Source organism: Nelumbo nucifera, chromosome 4 (assembly GCF_055504915.1).
Source record: "Nelumbo nucifera cultivar China Antique chromosome 4, China Antique-T2T, whole genome shotgun sequence".
Classification (NCBI taxonomy): domain Eukaryota; kingdom Viridiplantae; phylum Streptophyta; class Magnoliopsida; order Proteales; family Nelumbonaceae; genus Nelumbo; species Nelumbo nucifera.
The window spans coordinates 12,328,821-12,344,065 of NC_142652.1; the positions used below are offsets into that span (position 1 = coordinate 12,328,821).

At 40.1% G+C, this 15,245-nt stretch overlaps 2 protein-coding genes across 6 annotated transcripts; one reads left to right on the top strand and one right to left on the bottom strand.

The window, feature by feature from the left end:
* The first annotated feature begins 351 nt into the window (after window positions 1-351).
* On the top strand, window positions 352-4,598 carry LOC104607906 (uncharacterized). Of its 2 annotated transcripts, none has more exons than XM_010273678.3 (7): window positions 352-1,032; window positions 1,122-1,202; window positions 1,338-1,514; window positions 2,372-2,542; window positions 3,079-3,291; window positions 3,367-3,455; window positions 3,633-4,598. In XM_010273678.3, exons 1-7 carry the CDS (start codon window positions 945-947, stop codon window positions 4,329-4,331), a joined length of 1,518 nt encoding a protein of 505 aa, XP_010271980.1. In that variant the 5' UTR covers window positions 352-944; the 3' UTR covers window positions 4,332-4,598. The 2 variants fall into 2 exon arrangements, with proteins under 2 accessions (XP_010271980.1, XP_088759635.1); XM_088903509.1 differs by having other exon boundaries at window positions 810-1,032; window positions 1,152-1,202.
* Window positions 4,599-10,137: 5,539 nt separating this feature from the next.
* Window positions 10,138-15,010, bottom strand: LOC104607907 (uncharacterized). 4 transcript variants are annotated; one of them, XR_737025.3, is made up of 7 exons: window positions 14,851-15,010; window positions 14,558-14,728; window positions 14,301-14,465; window positions 12,136-12,330; window positions 11,489-11,583; window positions 10,850-11,409; window positions 10,138-10,433 (listed from the first exon to the last, which is right to left on the bottom strand). XR_737025.3 is itself a non-coding variant. In XM_010273679.3 (6 exons), the coding sequence occupies exons 1-6, from the start codon at window positions 14,906-14,908 to the stop codon at window positions 10,906-10,908; spliced, it is 1,188 nt and encodes a 395-aa protein (XP_010271981.1). In that variant the 5' UTR covers window positions 14,909-15,010; the 3' UTR covers window positions 10,735-10,905. The 4 variants fall into 4 exon arrangements, 2 of the variants coding, with proteins under 2 accessions (XP_010271981.1, XP_010271982.1); XR_016068563.1 differs by lacking the exon at window positions 10,138-10,433 and adding an exon at window positions 10,461-10,636; XM_010273679.3 differs by lacking the exon at window positions 10,138-10,433 and having other exon boundaries at window positions 10,735-11,409.
* Between the last annotated feature and the right edge of the window lie 235 nt (window positions 15,011-15,245).

Below are 15,245 nucleotides of genomic sequence, written 5' to 3' on the forward strand. Positions count from 1 at the left end.
TTTCACCATCCAAATGAGAGTACAGGTATCTACCAAAGTCCAAACAGATTTCTGGTCCAATTAAACCGCTTAGATGAGATGGTTGAAGGGTAGGTCCAGATTTTCTTAAGATATGGCACGTGGCCGCTAAGACTTCCAGTCCCAGACCGTTCTGGGATTCATAATACAATAATGTCTAGACCCAGAACCAAGATGGTGCGAACAAAAAACATTGCTGACAGAGAACAGAAGCAGAAGACAGGAAAATTGAGATAGGCTCAGGAAAAAAAAAAAAAAAGGTTTAAAAACAAATAAAAAAAGTTATTTTGGATCCACTTGGAAAGAAGGCTCCAAAGTAACGAAACTACTACTCATGGACATTTGTGACATCACCAGATTGTGCGAATTCCCTGCTTTTTGCTGTTTTCTCCTGCTTGTATATTTTCATTTCAAAATGGTCCAAAGTTGCTTCTCGGAGAGATAAATCTGAAGAGTGAAGAATGGAGAGGGAGACTCACTGGCCCCCGAATGTGGGCTATTAGCGACTAGCGAGTGGTTTATTAATTAAAAGCTAAAATAAACTAAACTGTGTTGAGACATAAGCAGAGCATATGATTCCCTTACACTGCGTGTCCACACATTCGCGCACGCCCTGACCCATCTCTCTTTTCTTCTTTTTCTTGCTTTTTCTTAAACCCTGTTTAAACAGAGGGGACCTCTCTGTAAACTATTAATGCCTCCATTATAATACACAAAACCCTCTTTGTCTCTTTCATCTCTTCTCCTAACTTTCTACTGGTAAAGGTCTCAGGCATTACAAAAGCCAAGGGAGCACAGTTATTACCTTCTGTTTTTCCTCATTCTCATCCACTTGAGCTCGTAGGGTTTCCGAAAGAATGCAGAGCTCGAATCTTCTTATTTGAGCAGCTTCTTTTTAATCTTTAGATCTCTCCAGCATAAGAGTAATGGGGAAACATGGGTTTGCTTTCCTTCTCATTTTTATGGTCTTATTGAGTGGTTTCTCCTCAGCTTCAGCAGCTACCGATCCTGCTAGTGAGTATAAGCTTACTAGCTCTTCGAATTTTTTTTTCAGATTTAGTGTTTCCTATGAAATAGACATGTATCTCTTTCTTATTTTGCAGAAATTGTTACTGGGTTTTTCTCCAATGCAGTCTCTGCTCTTCTGAAATGGTTGTGGTCACTACAGACTAACACCAAAACAGGTAAAGATCTTATACATAACCCGCATTGTCTTTGATTTATTCAGAATGTGTTGGGGTTTTTGGTTCCACCCTTTTGTTTTCCAGCTGGACATTGTTCTCTACAATGATGGGAATTGATGTGTTCTGGTATTTCAGCGATTTCTGGCCGTCCGATGATGAAGTTTGAAAGTGGATACACTGTCGAGACGGTTTTTGATGGTAGTAAGCTCGGAATGGAGCCGTACTCGGTTGAAGTGTCGCCGAGCGGGGAGATTTTGGTGTTGGACTCTGCTAATAGTAACATTTATAAGATCTCCGCCCCTTTGTCTCGCTGTAAGTGGATTTTACTGTAATGGCATGGAATTTTGCCTGATTGGGTCCTGTTTCCGCCGAAACCCTGTTTGCATTATGCTAAACTCTTATTGCCATCGGTATTCATTGCTTTGAACTTCGACTGTTTCGATCTGCTTCTGCTAAGTCTCTTTTTTTCATCAAATTCCTTTTTTCTTTTTTTTTTGGGGGGGGGGGGGGGGGGGGGCGGCGGGTGAGTTAGATTGGTGGAAAAATCTAGCTCTATATATTTTGTCTTGATTACCTTTTTTTCTGAAGCTTCTATGGCATCTTAGCATCATTTAAAAAATGGCGGCACTGATTTGCTTTTCTTTAGCAGAAGAGCTTCACTTTTTAAAGTGCATTGGTCATTTTAGTTTATTATCCAAGACCCAATTCCATCTTTTTTGAAACTTGCGATCTCTTTTCTTTTTGGTGCTATATTTCTGCAGGAACCGACTACATTTTTTTTTATCTTCAACCTCCTTTGCTTCTTTCTAGTACTTACAATGCATAATAATATCCTCAGTTTCTCTTAAATTTGTGACTTCCATAAAGCTCCAGATAGAAGCCTGAGCTCATTTTTTACTTGAACTAATAACTAACCCATCTATTTTTATTGTTTTTGTGTCATTTGAACTCTTGCAGAAACCTTAACAGTATGTGAAAATCAAAATATTTCTATTCAAGCTTCTTCCTGACAGTCATTTTCCATTTATCTCAAATATATGCCTTCAGTTTTTAAGCTCTTAATTTGTTCTCCTTTCGAATTTTTCATTGAATCTTTTTTTTTCTGAGTTATCTTTAATTCTTTTTTGGGAACCAAATTAGTTTTCATTAAAATGGATGGATAATTGCAGATAGCAGGCCAAAATTGGTTGCTGGTTCACCTGAAGGGTACTCAGGACATGTGGATGGGAAGCCAAGAGAAGCAAGGATGAACCATCCAAAGGGCCTTGCAGTGGATGACAGGGGAAATATTTACATTGCAGACACTATGAATATGGCAATCAGGAAAATCGGTGATGCAGGTAAACCTAAGTTTTACTATATAACAAAAAGAAGTTCAAATGGTTGATGTGAGACGTGGAAGTGAGGTTGCAATGGGTTAAAAGATGTAGAATTCTTTAGCTGATGCTTTAACTAAACAAGGGGTGGGAAGAGATCAATTATTTTGGACACAATTGCAAAAATAAGAAGCGTAATATGGGGAGAGATAAGAGGGTTTACCTCTCTATGGTTGTATTTATTATATGTATTCGCTTTTTGTTTCTCTCTATTTAATGAAATTTCATAGTTATTGATAATAAATTAATTAAACTTATACCCCTATATGCTTCATCTCCTTGTTCAAATTTCTAATTAATTTTAATTATTACATCACACCTTCATCTAATGTGACTGCATGATCTTGACCAGTCTGGTTTTGCATCTTAGAGAAAATGACAGGTTTCATTAATTTTCATGGGTGTGTTTTCTAGCTCTAACATTAAAAAAAAAATGGGATTTATATTATACTATAGGGGATTTCCAATATTTTAACAGTGGTTGAATTTTCTCTCTGTAGGGGTTACAACAATTGCAGGAGGAAAGTGGGGCCGAGGAATGGGGCATGTTGATGGCCCAAGTGAAGATGCCAAGTTCTCAAATGATTTTGATGTTGTTTATGTTGGAAGCAGCTGCTCACTTCTGGTCATAGACAGAGGAAACCAGGCAATCCGAGAGATACAGCTTCATTTTGATGATTGTGCCTATCAATACGGAAGTGGTTTCCCTCTAGGTAGATCAAAGTTTCTGATATATTTCCAACTTTCTTTTTGATACTAGAGATAAATACTTTGTTCTTTCATTCAAGGGATCGTGGTGCTTGTTGCTGCTGGTTTCTTTGGTTACATGCTGGCATTACTTCAACGTAGAGTGGGCTCAATGGTGTCTTCCCAAAATGTGAGTTCTCAGTTTTTGTCCCTTTTGTTTCTTTTTCTTTTTAAGTTATCATCCTCCATCATTGGCATCTCAACTTGTGGATTAAACATTCTATCATCTCCAAATGCTAAGCACAGGTATATAATATCTTCTGCAAGAATATGAAACATTGGGTTTCCTCTCTTTTTGCTCTTATAGGACCCAAGAGTTCTTCAGAAGGCAAGCTTTACATCCGGTCCATACCAGAAGCCGCCTAAATCATCAGTCAGGCCCCCTTTAATTCCAACTGATGATGAACTAGAGAGGCAAGAAGACGGCTTCTTTGGTTCACTGGGGAGACTTTTCATTAACACTGGAGCATCTGTGACAGAAATCTTTGGAGGATTATTCTCAGGTTTCAGAAAGAAGCCAGTGAACCATCAATACCAGCACCAGTACCAGCAACAGAGCAAGCGTCAAAATGTTTGGCCACTGCAGGAAAGCTATGTAATACCAGATGAAGATGAGCCACCCTCTATAGAAACCAGGACCCCAACTCCACGGAAGACATATGCTTTTATGACCAAGGACCCAGAAAAGACTCATCAATTGCGACAAAGTAGGGCTTTCTATAGTAGTTGGGATGGTGACTTTCAACAGCAGCAACAGCAACAACAGCAGCCGCAACAACATCAGCATCAGCAACAACATCATCAAAGGCACTACTCTTCAGGTTCGCAGACATACTACGAGCAGAGCTGCGAGACGACCAATGAGATTGTGTTTGGGGCAGTTCAGGAACAGGACGGTCGCCGGGAAGCTATGGTAATTAAGGCCGTGGATTATGGAGACCCGATTTATGATCATCACAATATTCGCTCTCGACTGAATTATATGGGTTACAGCCATGGTTATTGACTTTTAATACATATAGAATATAAAATATTTTGGGTGTTTTCCCTCTTAATATCTCGTCATTTGTCTTTCAAAGTTTATGGATAGAGAGAGAGAGAGAATCAGCATAAGAATTATTGTAATGGAGTAAGCTCCAGTTATGGTTTTTGAGGAAGGTTGGTTCTCTATAGTTTAGCCGGTGAATGAACGGATATCTTCTTTTTCATCTCTATCCCTATGTGGATAAGGTATGAGTATATGGAATTGAATTGCAAAACGCATTAACTTCAATCAGGCTTTTAAAATAATCAGTAGAATGTGAAATGGACAGATGAGTCAACTAAAAGATTTTACATTTTAGAGTCGATAGTTGGATCGATCGGGCATTCTTAGTGCTTATTGGCTATTGCTTAAGCACAAGACGTAACGCTTGCATTACCGACACTAGCAAACAAAAGATCATACGCAACAAGCCACACCTGAACTGAATGTTCTGTAGAACTTTTTTGGTAGGTAAATATAAAATAGGATTAGATGATAAAAATGAAATTTTATTTGTCAATGAGAATACATATATTATGGCCTTATGGGAGGATGCAAACGTCTTGGCCCTTTTAAATGACAGCGCAGAGCATCTCGTTGGAATTGATGCTGTAAATCTATGAGGATGGCGCGATCTGGTAACTCCATGGTTTTCAAAACCGGACGGGATCGGACGGTCGGACCGGAAAAACCGGTAACTGTTCAGCCCCTCGGGTCCGGTTGTACTATAAACCGGTAAACCTTTAAAACCCATTGAAAAAGTCAGAAAACCACTGACCCAGGCGGTTGAATCATTAAACCATTCGACCCAGGCAGTGATTCGCAGGTTGTCATTTTTATTTTCACGGATTTAAATAAAATAAAAAACAAAAAAATAAAATGACCCCATATCCCCAATCCCGTCTCTTACGTTTAGGGTTAGAACGGCTCCATTTTCGTTCTAATCCTTAGGGGTGTTCACGGGTCGGGTTGGGTCGGTTTCTTGAGATTTTCCCAACTGACCCGACCTGGTCGGGTTAGCTAGGTGGGAACCGAAACCGACCCACTGACAGGCCAAACCGACCTGATCGGTTTGAGTCGGGCTGGGTCGGTTTCAGTTTTGCTCCTGTACAAAGCCAAATTAAATCTGAATTAGTTGATAATTTGATATTCAAGAGTCAAAGATAAATATAAATTTAATTCACGTAAAGAATAAAATCAATAAATTCTTCATGTAAAAACAAGTGTCAATAATGGGCCTTCTAGAGTAAAAAACTAGGTAAATCTAGGTAAGTAAATCAATAAAATAAAAATTTAGAAACCTTCTAAATTCTAATCTAGGTAAAAAACTAAAAAAGGACACCAAATTGAATTCTAATTGTAATTGCATAATGGGCCTTCTAGAGTTCTAGTTCTAGTAGAAGTCTAAAAATAGAAGACTATTAGGAATTAGGAAACTACTCAAACTATGAATGTTAGACAGTTTATGTATGCCCTTAGCTTCAATCTGATTTGATGTACTTGTTATTTAGTGGAAATAAATAAAGTGCATGTTTTGATTCATGTTGTTTGGTTTAATTCTGTGTAAAACCCTAAAACTGGACATTTATAGAGATTCCTGTTAGTTTTAAATGTTCACAGCCGTTGGATAAGTCTGGGGAGATTTATCCTGCCAAGGCTGATGCTGGTGTGCCACCAAGTGTTGGGATGGCCTGTCTCAGCCATCAGGGTAAGACCCGAGGCACATGCAGTATGGGATTACTTGAATCCTTGAACCGGACCAGATTTCCAGTCTTGCCCTGGACCTTGGAGATAGATGGGCAAAACTGGAAAGTTACACCTGACCCCTAGACTCGATTATGACACTTCACTAGGTGCTGGATCAGGCTGCCTTTGATATGCCAATCAGTGAGATCCTTAGCGGGGATCAAAACCTGGGTAAGTTGGGGCAGTTTGAGAATTCATCTGAGTGGGTGGTCATAGTGACAGAATCAGCCACTTTGTCGGACAAAGGGTAATGATCGGGGATGCACTCTCTCTGATGGAAACCAAACTGCCGGCAGTTGATTTCAATCGTTGGAATTTTGTTTTGCAAAATTAATATACTTATATTATATGTACGGTTTCAAAAATGTTTGCAAATGGTTTTAATTCCCGGGATCCATATGAGAGGGAGGTGCGGCGCTGTTCCTTGCAGCCGAGGGAGAGGTCTTCTCTTGTCGGGCAGTGCTTGATCATTAAGGGCTGAGAGGTTAAGTGTAAGACCATTTAGGATAATACCTGATGGGCTAATCTTGCACCTGCCCACAGTCCCTGGGTTTTTATAAGATGGCTTGGCCCAGGGACCACTTAATGTAAGTGTTGGGCCCATAGGGTCCATACGATGGACTCAAGGGGTTCATTGAGCTTTTCAGTGAATTCGGCTGGGCCTTGTTTTAAAGGCTGGGCCGAACCCATGTGGCTGGTGTGTAGATCAATGCTTGGGTCCCACGCCATACAAAGAAGCCCAACTGGGCAGCAGATTGGAAACTAATTAAACACTGAATACTTAGTGGGCCAAAAGCCCATTTCGAGCTGGGCTGATATGATCACCCAAAAAGATGGGGCGAATCTGAGATTAATGTTAGTGAAAAGGATGGGGCTTTTAACCTATCCACTCTGGGAGACCAAATTCAAATCAGATTTGAATCTGGTAACCTCCTGATAAGATCAGGAGTAAACTAACTTTATCTGCAGATAGGATTAAGATGATCCTCTATCTAGATACTGATTTGGATTGGGATAACTCCTGATTAGGAGGTTTCTTAATCAAGAAGAAAAGAGGAGAAACCCTAAGAAAATACATCAGATTTCGAACCATCCTTTGGATACACAAGGGATACCTTCTGCGATTTTGAGATAAGATCTCATACTCTCCAGAAAAGAGAAAAAGCAGTTCAGCTTTTTTTGTTTTGGTTCTCTCCTCCTGCCGCCACCATCTGCCATTGCAAGATTGGATCTTTGCAAGAAAAGAAAGTCAAGAAATCTGTTCTTGACATCAGTCTTGCAAGAAAGACTGAAAAGGTTACAGTGTTTAGTTCTTCCAGAGGATTCTTGTGAAGGATCCTGTGTGTAGGACGCACCCTGCTGGTTCTGTTCCATCCACAGCTGTGTCATCTTCAGCAGGAACGGATCTTGGAGCGTTCTTTGGGCGTGAACACCAACTTTGGGAGATAGTGCTTCTCCGGATCAGGTATATTCCTCCCATTTACCTTTTGGTACAGATCTGGTTTGATTATGGTTCAAGTAGGATCCTTGAATAATATATTCTAAATTTAGGGAATATGATTCCCAGTTGGGAGAAGGTAGGAAATTTTTGAAATTCGCCCACCCATTCCGCAACCTTTATGGCGTCCATTGGATGGATCCTACCATTCTTTCAGTAGGAACTACCAAACTAGTAGAATACTAGTTCAGTTCGGGTCGGGTTGGTTTCGGTTTTCACGCAAGAAAACTGAAACCGACCCGAGATTTTGGTTTATGTGTGTGCCCAACCCAAAACCGACTGGTACGGATGAAAACCCGGCTGACTCGGGTTGGGTCGGTCTAGGTTGGTCGGTTTGGTCGGGTTGGGCATTCTTATGAACAGCCCTACTAACCCTTCCCTCCTCTCAGCCGCGACACCCAACCGATCACCTGCGGCGGCCACAACCTATGGCATCCGATGACGACACACAGCGACCGATGGCAGTGAGCTTTATCTATGGCGGCCAGCATTGATTTTGCAGCAGATCCAGCCGTAACAGTTGTGGGTTGCGGCAGTAGCAGGTCTAGCAATGGACAATTTTGCAACCTTACCTATAGTGACGGTGATTCCTACCCACTATTCTCCCATGCTTGCGAGAGTAAGTTTATTCTTCTATCTGCAACTTCTAGGAACCACCCAACCTTCAGTCCTTCGAGCTTGAAGGTATAAAATTCAAAAAAAAAATGTAAAACTTTTGGTTTCCCACCAATTTCGAGCTTGACAAGCTGACACTCAGTTGGGAACCCAAAAGTTTTGCTTTTTTTTTTGAATTTTATACCTTCAGGTCCGAAGGACTGAAGGTCAGGTGGTTTCCAAAATTGAAAATATATTTTTTATTTTTTAATTTATTTATGACATCACGGGCCAAATCGTTCGACCTGGATGATTGAACTGCTTAACTGGAAACCAATCCCCTGATCGGTTCTGTTTCCAATTTGTTTTTAAAAACCTTGGGTAACTCCATGCTTGGAGGACAGTTTGGACATCGGGCTAGTGATGTCACTTGGTCGAGTTACAAAACAAGGCAATCAGAGTGCATGGAGTGTTTTACCCGATGTGAGCACTTCGATGCTTAAGTTAGCGATGTGGAGATTTGAGAGAGATGAGAACTTAATTGCAGGGAAATTCGAGAGTTAAATCACGCGTACCTTGTGAGGCTAGATGTAAGGCCTTTATAAGTTCATATAGGCAAGCTACTATGGGCCTCACAATACGTGTCTGAGATCGTGGGTCCGTCTAGTCCGGAGTTAGTTTCGCACCCGAAGATGGACTCTAAGTAAACTGATAAGGCTTATCCAGGTCCGTCCAAATCGGGGGGGGGGGGGGGGGGAATAGATAAGATCCATTGACATATATTGTGATTCTGATAAGATTGAAGATAGCTGGATTGCTTCTAAAAGAAGACTACGTGGCACCTTGGCAGGTTGGTGCATGTAATTGAACTACTTGGGCCTCAGTCTAGCTAGGTGACCCGAAATGTCCCAAGGTGACTGGAATCGCTGAAGTGTCATTACATCATTCCGTCACTCCACATGTCATATCATTGGACATGCCAAATTATTGCTCACCAATTTCTATTATTGTTTCTCTCACATAGTCATTTTTTCCATAAAACATGAAATGTTGTTTGGTCAAACTGTTTACCAAATAGATATTTTTTTTGGGATTGCGTGAGTTATATGTTCGGGATATTTTCCCCATCGGATTTCATCCTCACAATATTGTGCTCACACCATTCACGCAGTCCCTTACAGCCTTTGCATTGGGACTATCTCCCCATAATAGTCCCAATGCATGACTGTAAAAGGCTACAAGGACGGTCTTGTAAGCATTGAATCTGATCTCTTCCACCTCAGTGTCGGCTTTGGCTTTTGAACTTATGCGGCACCTAATATTGTCAAAATGCGCTTAAAAAAAAAAAAATTCAACAATTTTTGTTGCCTTTCAAGATATGTCATACAAAACATTTTTGTAAACAAATGGCAATAGAATTAAATAGAATTAAACAGCCCCTCCCCTACATTATCGAGTGTCCAAGTGTGGTATCACAAGGGACCATTCCAACGTTGTAAGACCACAAAATGGGGGCCTTTTCCGGGTCCTGATTTTAATGATGGTTTTGGCAGTTTTACAAGTTTAATGGGATAACTACCTGGTTGATAAGCAAAATCAGAACCCGTAGAGCATTTCGAGTCTTGGTCCAATTCAAGGATTGCAACATTGGACCGTTGCGAACATCTCCATGACAAATACAAATATGTAGAATACAAAACCTTAAATATTGTATGTAATATTTGTATTTGTAATCTTTCCAAACTGAACCATACTATTTGAATCTACTGAGCCCCACTAATGATGTGGTTGAAGAAACCATACCACACTTCATAAGGTGATTTGAACTGTGGCATGGTCCGCGTGGATGCATTGTTAGAAAATTTTTAAGGAAAAATCTATGCTGACAAAGAGCTTTGACCAATCAAATCCCCCTCCCCTCCCCATGAGTTGTAATAAATAGAACCTGACTGGTTCCAACTTTTATTTCAGCGGTTTCATTGGTTAAAAGTTTTTCCGGGTATCATAGTCGAACCCAAATTTTAAATAAAATATTTCAGCAATCATCCAATTAATGCTGTGTGGACTGCTCCACAAGATTAAAGAAATTGCAATATTTTGTTTTCCGCTCCAAAACCATGTGTGACTGGGTGGAGGATGTGGATCACTTGTTCTTTGTCCTTTTGCCAGAGCAGCGTAGTTGGAATCTGTGGTGAGTTGTCTAGTGAAATTGGATGGCCAGTTTGTTGGAATTGCTTGGCTGTAGCCTGTGACAACAGATCAATGCGATGAGGAGAGATTTTGCCAAGAGGAAGCGACTCGTACCTTTGGTGGATATGATCTATGAAAGCAAGAACAAGGTTATCTTTGAGGGAGGGGAAGCAGATCCGAGATGGGTGTGGTTGAACTCTGGTGTGGCGGTGGGGGATGCCGATCCAGCACACAGACTGAATCCATTCGACTGGATAAACTGCATTGTTTCAAAATTAAAATCATGGAGCAAAGGGGTCACTATGGCTTCCGAACACCATTTCTAAATTAGTTAGTAAGAGAGAAGGGAGCAGAAAGTGAAGCACTTTCTGGGACTTTATTCTTCAAAGTTCAGAATCAAGAAGACCATTGGGATAGAAACTATAAACTAGAAATTGACATATATTCACATAACTATCCAACTTGTACTTACAAACAAGAGTCTGAGTGCATAAAGTTTCATTGAAGAAAGCCATCCTCAGCTTATCTTTATCTCCTCTTAACTATCCAACCAGCAGACAGAGACCGCTCTGATGGGCTTTCCTGGCGAGTGAAATCCATAATGGCAGCTTGTATCATTCCATCTAATATTCCACCATCGTAAGTTGAGACATCACTGTTTTCATGTTCCTCATCTCCTTTCTGGAGGTCTTCCTTCAGAACCATGGATGTATCCGGCTCACCATCAAAACTAATCATATCCTTCAATTGGTCAGCTAAGATTTGTTCTTTTGACAACTGATGGTGACATGAAACATCCAAATCAAGCGAGTAAACAGGCTCCCTACAAATCTTCTGATTTTCTACTTTATGAATCTTAAATATTAGACAAACATGAGACTGAATCAGCCCAGCAAGCCTAAGCAAAAATGCCCAAGGAGTTGAGCTAGCAACTGCGCTTCTGATGTCGGAGAAGATTATCACTACTTGAGTCCCCAGAATGATTTGGCAATGCTTCCATGTCTTGCTGAAACAGTGAGGGCTGAAGACGTCCTGTCTACACATTGACATGTCAAGGTATAAGTATTCAATACTCTTCATGCAATACGGGTATGAAAGAAGAAAAACTCACGCGAGCGAGAAACCGATGAGCTGCAAGCCACATTGCCAGGCTTAGTAAACATGCAATTCCCAGTCCAAGCGCCCAGACCCAGGTTGATCCCAGCTCTGGAAGAAAACAGACAGATGTTACTTGATTCACATATGAGAAAAGAAAATCTTCATTCACATGGCAAATAAAGTTCTTATAATGTTCCCAGGGTATGAGAATGACACTAAAACAGTATACTCGGCAGATGTTGTGTTCCCAAGAATAAGTATACAATTGAAAACCAAAAGCATGAAATACAAAAAAAGGCACCAGAATACTAGAGGTATAAAAACCGGTTAGAGTTCCCAGAATGTTCTGGTAAAAGAATTCTCTTAGCCATCCAGCCAGGTCATTGCGATCTAACTTTGTATTACTGTGTAGTGTCAGCTGCAACTTTTGGTTTCATGACTGTCCCTTTAGTCCTTAAACAACACTAAATTTTAAACCTTTAGTTATATTATATATGACCTCAATGGTAAATTAGCTGCTAGGGACCATAAAGAAGCATCCTCCATGGTTGCCATGGCATGTGTACCTACAATCTTGATGACAAATGGGCTTCACAATACCTGTACTAAATCAGTCAAATAATTGTGAACCAGTCCATGTAAAATTTGCTGGAAGCTTACTTAATTGAGAATGCGCACAATCCTCATGCTTCAGAATCATTTCTCGGACCAACCTATTTCCACGATCAGAAATCAATAAGGAGCATCTTTCAGATATGAAGATAAGCTCAAAATCTTCTGAGAAAGATGCACTCTGTGCAGGTCCATCCATTTTCCCTGGACCCTTTGAGTAGCCTCCAGCAATAGTAGTAACACCTGAAAACGTCATCAACAGTCCAAAAACTCACTCATAATTACAAAAAAAAAAAAAAACAATAATAACAGAGATTTATTCAGGTAGGAAAAAAAAAAGTAGAATGAATTGGATAACAAGAAACACACCGAAGACAAAGTAAATCACAAATATTACCACAAGGTATTATTGTTATTTTAATTGTAGGCATATCAAATAAATTTCATTCTGTATCCAGTCCAGCCTTCCCAATACCCCACACATCTGTGACCAACATCAGGTAATGGCCCTTTTCACATTTCATGATAAATATCAGTAGGAAGAGAAAATAGAAATTAGATACGGACCACCTAAACCCTAAGCACATTAACTTCCAGATTTCCAAATCTCCAAGTAGAAATTTGGTATCTGTGTTGGCTCTGAAAGAAGGGACCTACTTGCCTCCTAGAGTTGCAAGTGAACTGCGAAGACATAGAGTCTAAAACTCTAAATCCGTCCAAGAAGTTGAAGTTATGCTGTAAGGAATGTGGTAGGTGCATAACCATCTAAGCTTTAAATTTTGAAGAAAAGGAAAATATAACAAAAACAAATAATATAATACCCAAACAAAACATTGACCTTTTAACATTTCCAAGTAATTTTGTACAAATAAAAACAAAAAAAAAATCACCAAGTAAATGGCACATCCTAATGTCAATCCATTTGATGTCATCAGTTGGAAAACCCCAACCAATAGGCGGCATCTACGGTTCAGTAGGCTGGCCAGCATTGTTCTATCTGTGTACATTCTTAGGAGCTATTAAGATGAATGAGAAAACACATATTACATTGTTTTTGAACTCCATAATTGTAATTTGGAATTCTATGTCTGGAAACAGCAATTTAGCCTCATAATCAGTAGCACCTGTAAAGTTTCAAAACAGCATTAGTGCAATATGAAGGGAAAGGTCCTCTCCATTTGGACTGCTAAATTGTTCTACCACTCCCCTTCCCTCTTGTAAATGTTTCCTTCACACCCACCATCCCGTCAGAAATATGCCCACTTATCTGGATAATCCAATGAAAAAATAATAGAGCCACAAAGAACTAAAAATGAATACAGGCAAAACTACGTCAAAGAAAGTGGTTAGATGTGAAATTAATTATCATTCACTTTGTTCAACTGGTGGGAAACCTATTGATGAGTCTCAGAATCAAATCAAAGTTGACGAAAACTACTATTTCGTGAATTCATGCTCAACTTCAATTCCATGGGTATTGCAATTTTTTTTTTCACTTGATTGCTAGGAGTAGCCGAGTAGAACTACTCGATCTTGTGCAGTTGGAATCTTCATTTTATTGTTAGATGTGAAATTAATTATCATTCACGTTGTTCAACTGGTGGGGAAACCTATTGATGAGTCTCAGAATCACATCAAAGTTGACAAAAACTACTATTTCGTGAATTCATGCTCAACTTCAATTCCATGGTTATTGCAAATTTTTTTTCACTTGATTGCTAGGAGTAGCCGAGTAGGACTACTCGATCTTGTGCAGTTGGAATCTTCATTTTATTCTGAAAGGGCAGTTACAATCTTCTTGTCTACAGCCAATATTATGGCTTATGGATGACCAGACCCTCTGGATGCCCAAGTTCAATGTGCATGAAATGTGAACAATAGTGGAGGTTAACTGGTAAACTTGGCTAGGTCGACCTTTTTATTCTTGATGACATAAAATCAATCAATAGAAGAGATCAATGGAGATAAAACCAAAAAAGACTACCCAATAAAAAGAATTTTCACCCACTTAGCATACCAAAAAAAAGGATTTAGGAAATATATGTTCTTCGCAAATCTCAATCCAGAGGGGGGTAGTGATGATTACCTATCAAAAAAAAAATTGTAAATAGCGATGGAAATGTAGTATCTAAAAGAAGTAAAGATAACAAAGTTTCTACTGTGCAATGACAACAGATGAAACCCCGGAAAATAAAACGAAGAAGTCGAAATACCTGACTTGCTAATCTTCCGTATAGCATGGTTGGACCTATCAGCGACGTAAATATTTCCCTTGAGATCAACAGCAAAGCTCCGTGGATGACTGAACATTGCAGAAACGGAATCTCCATCAGAGAATCCGCGAGAACCATTTCCCGCTAACTGCCTGACCTCACAATCTGCGAAAGGTAAACAGCGAAACCCTAAAAAAAATCAACTACATTCGTCTCCCTGTGTTGTTTTAAGCTTCTGGGTTTAAGGTGTTACATACCTTGAGAGAAAGGGGACGAAACAGTGTAGAAGGCATTGCCAGAGGAGTCGAGGATGATAAGGTCATGAGTTCCGGGTCGGGGGAGGACGGATGAAGGGTTAACACGTAGTTTGTTACCGTCGAGTATGGTCGACACTGTATATCCCTCCTCCAATACGAGTTCAGATGTCACTGCAAGAACAAGGAAAACTATGACCATTGTTGCTTTGTATAAGAAGCCAAATAAGAAATAGAAGAAGAAAAGGAAGAAGTTAAGCCCATTAATTCAGAGAAAGCGTGATGTTTGTCATCACCTCGATTCGAAGCTAAACAGAGGATAACTAGGAGAAGGAGATGGAGTAACATCGCCATGAAGTTCCAAGTTTGGGGGTGCTTCTGCTTGCTGCCTGAGAACAAAGATGACAGTGCGGACTGCGGACTTTATAAAGAAAAAGGTGACACTCGGGTGACCTCTGTGTAAAAAGGTGAATGAAACAAAATTTGGTGAAATTTGTGAATTACTTTGGAGGCCTGGTTAATTATTAGTGATTGATTCTCGTTCTGCGGCTGCGTTATTACTACGAGTGTAAGTGCTCGCCCACGGCTCGTTCGACAGTCATGGCCTGAACAAAATATCATGCGCCCGTCCCATCCACCGGCCGGTGCGGGGTGTGCGTGTGTGAATGATCCGTTCACAGTACGCGACACC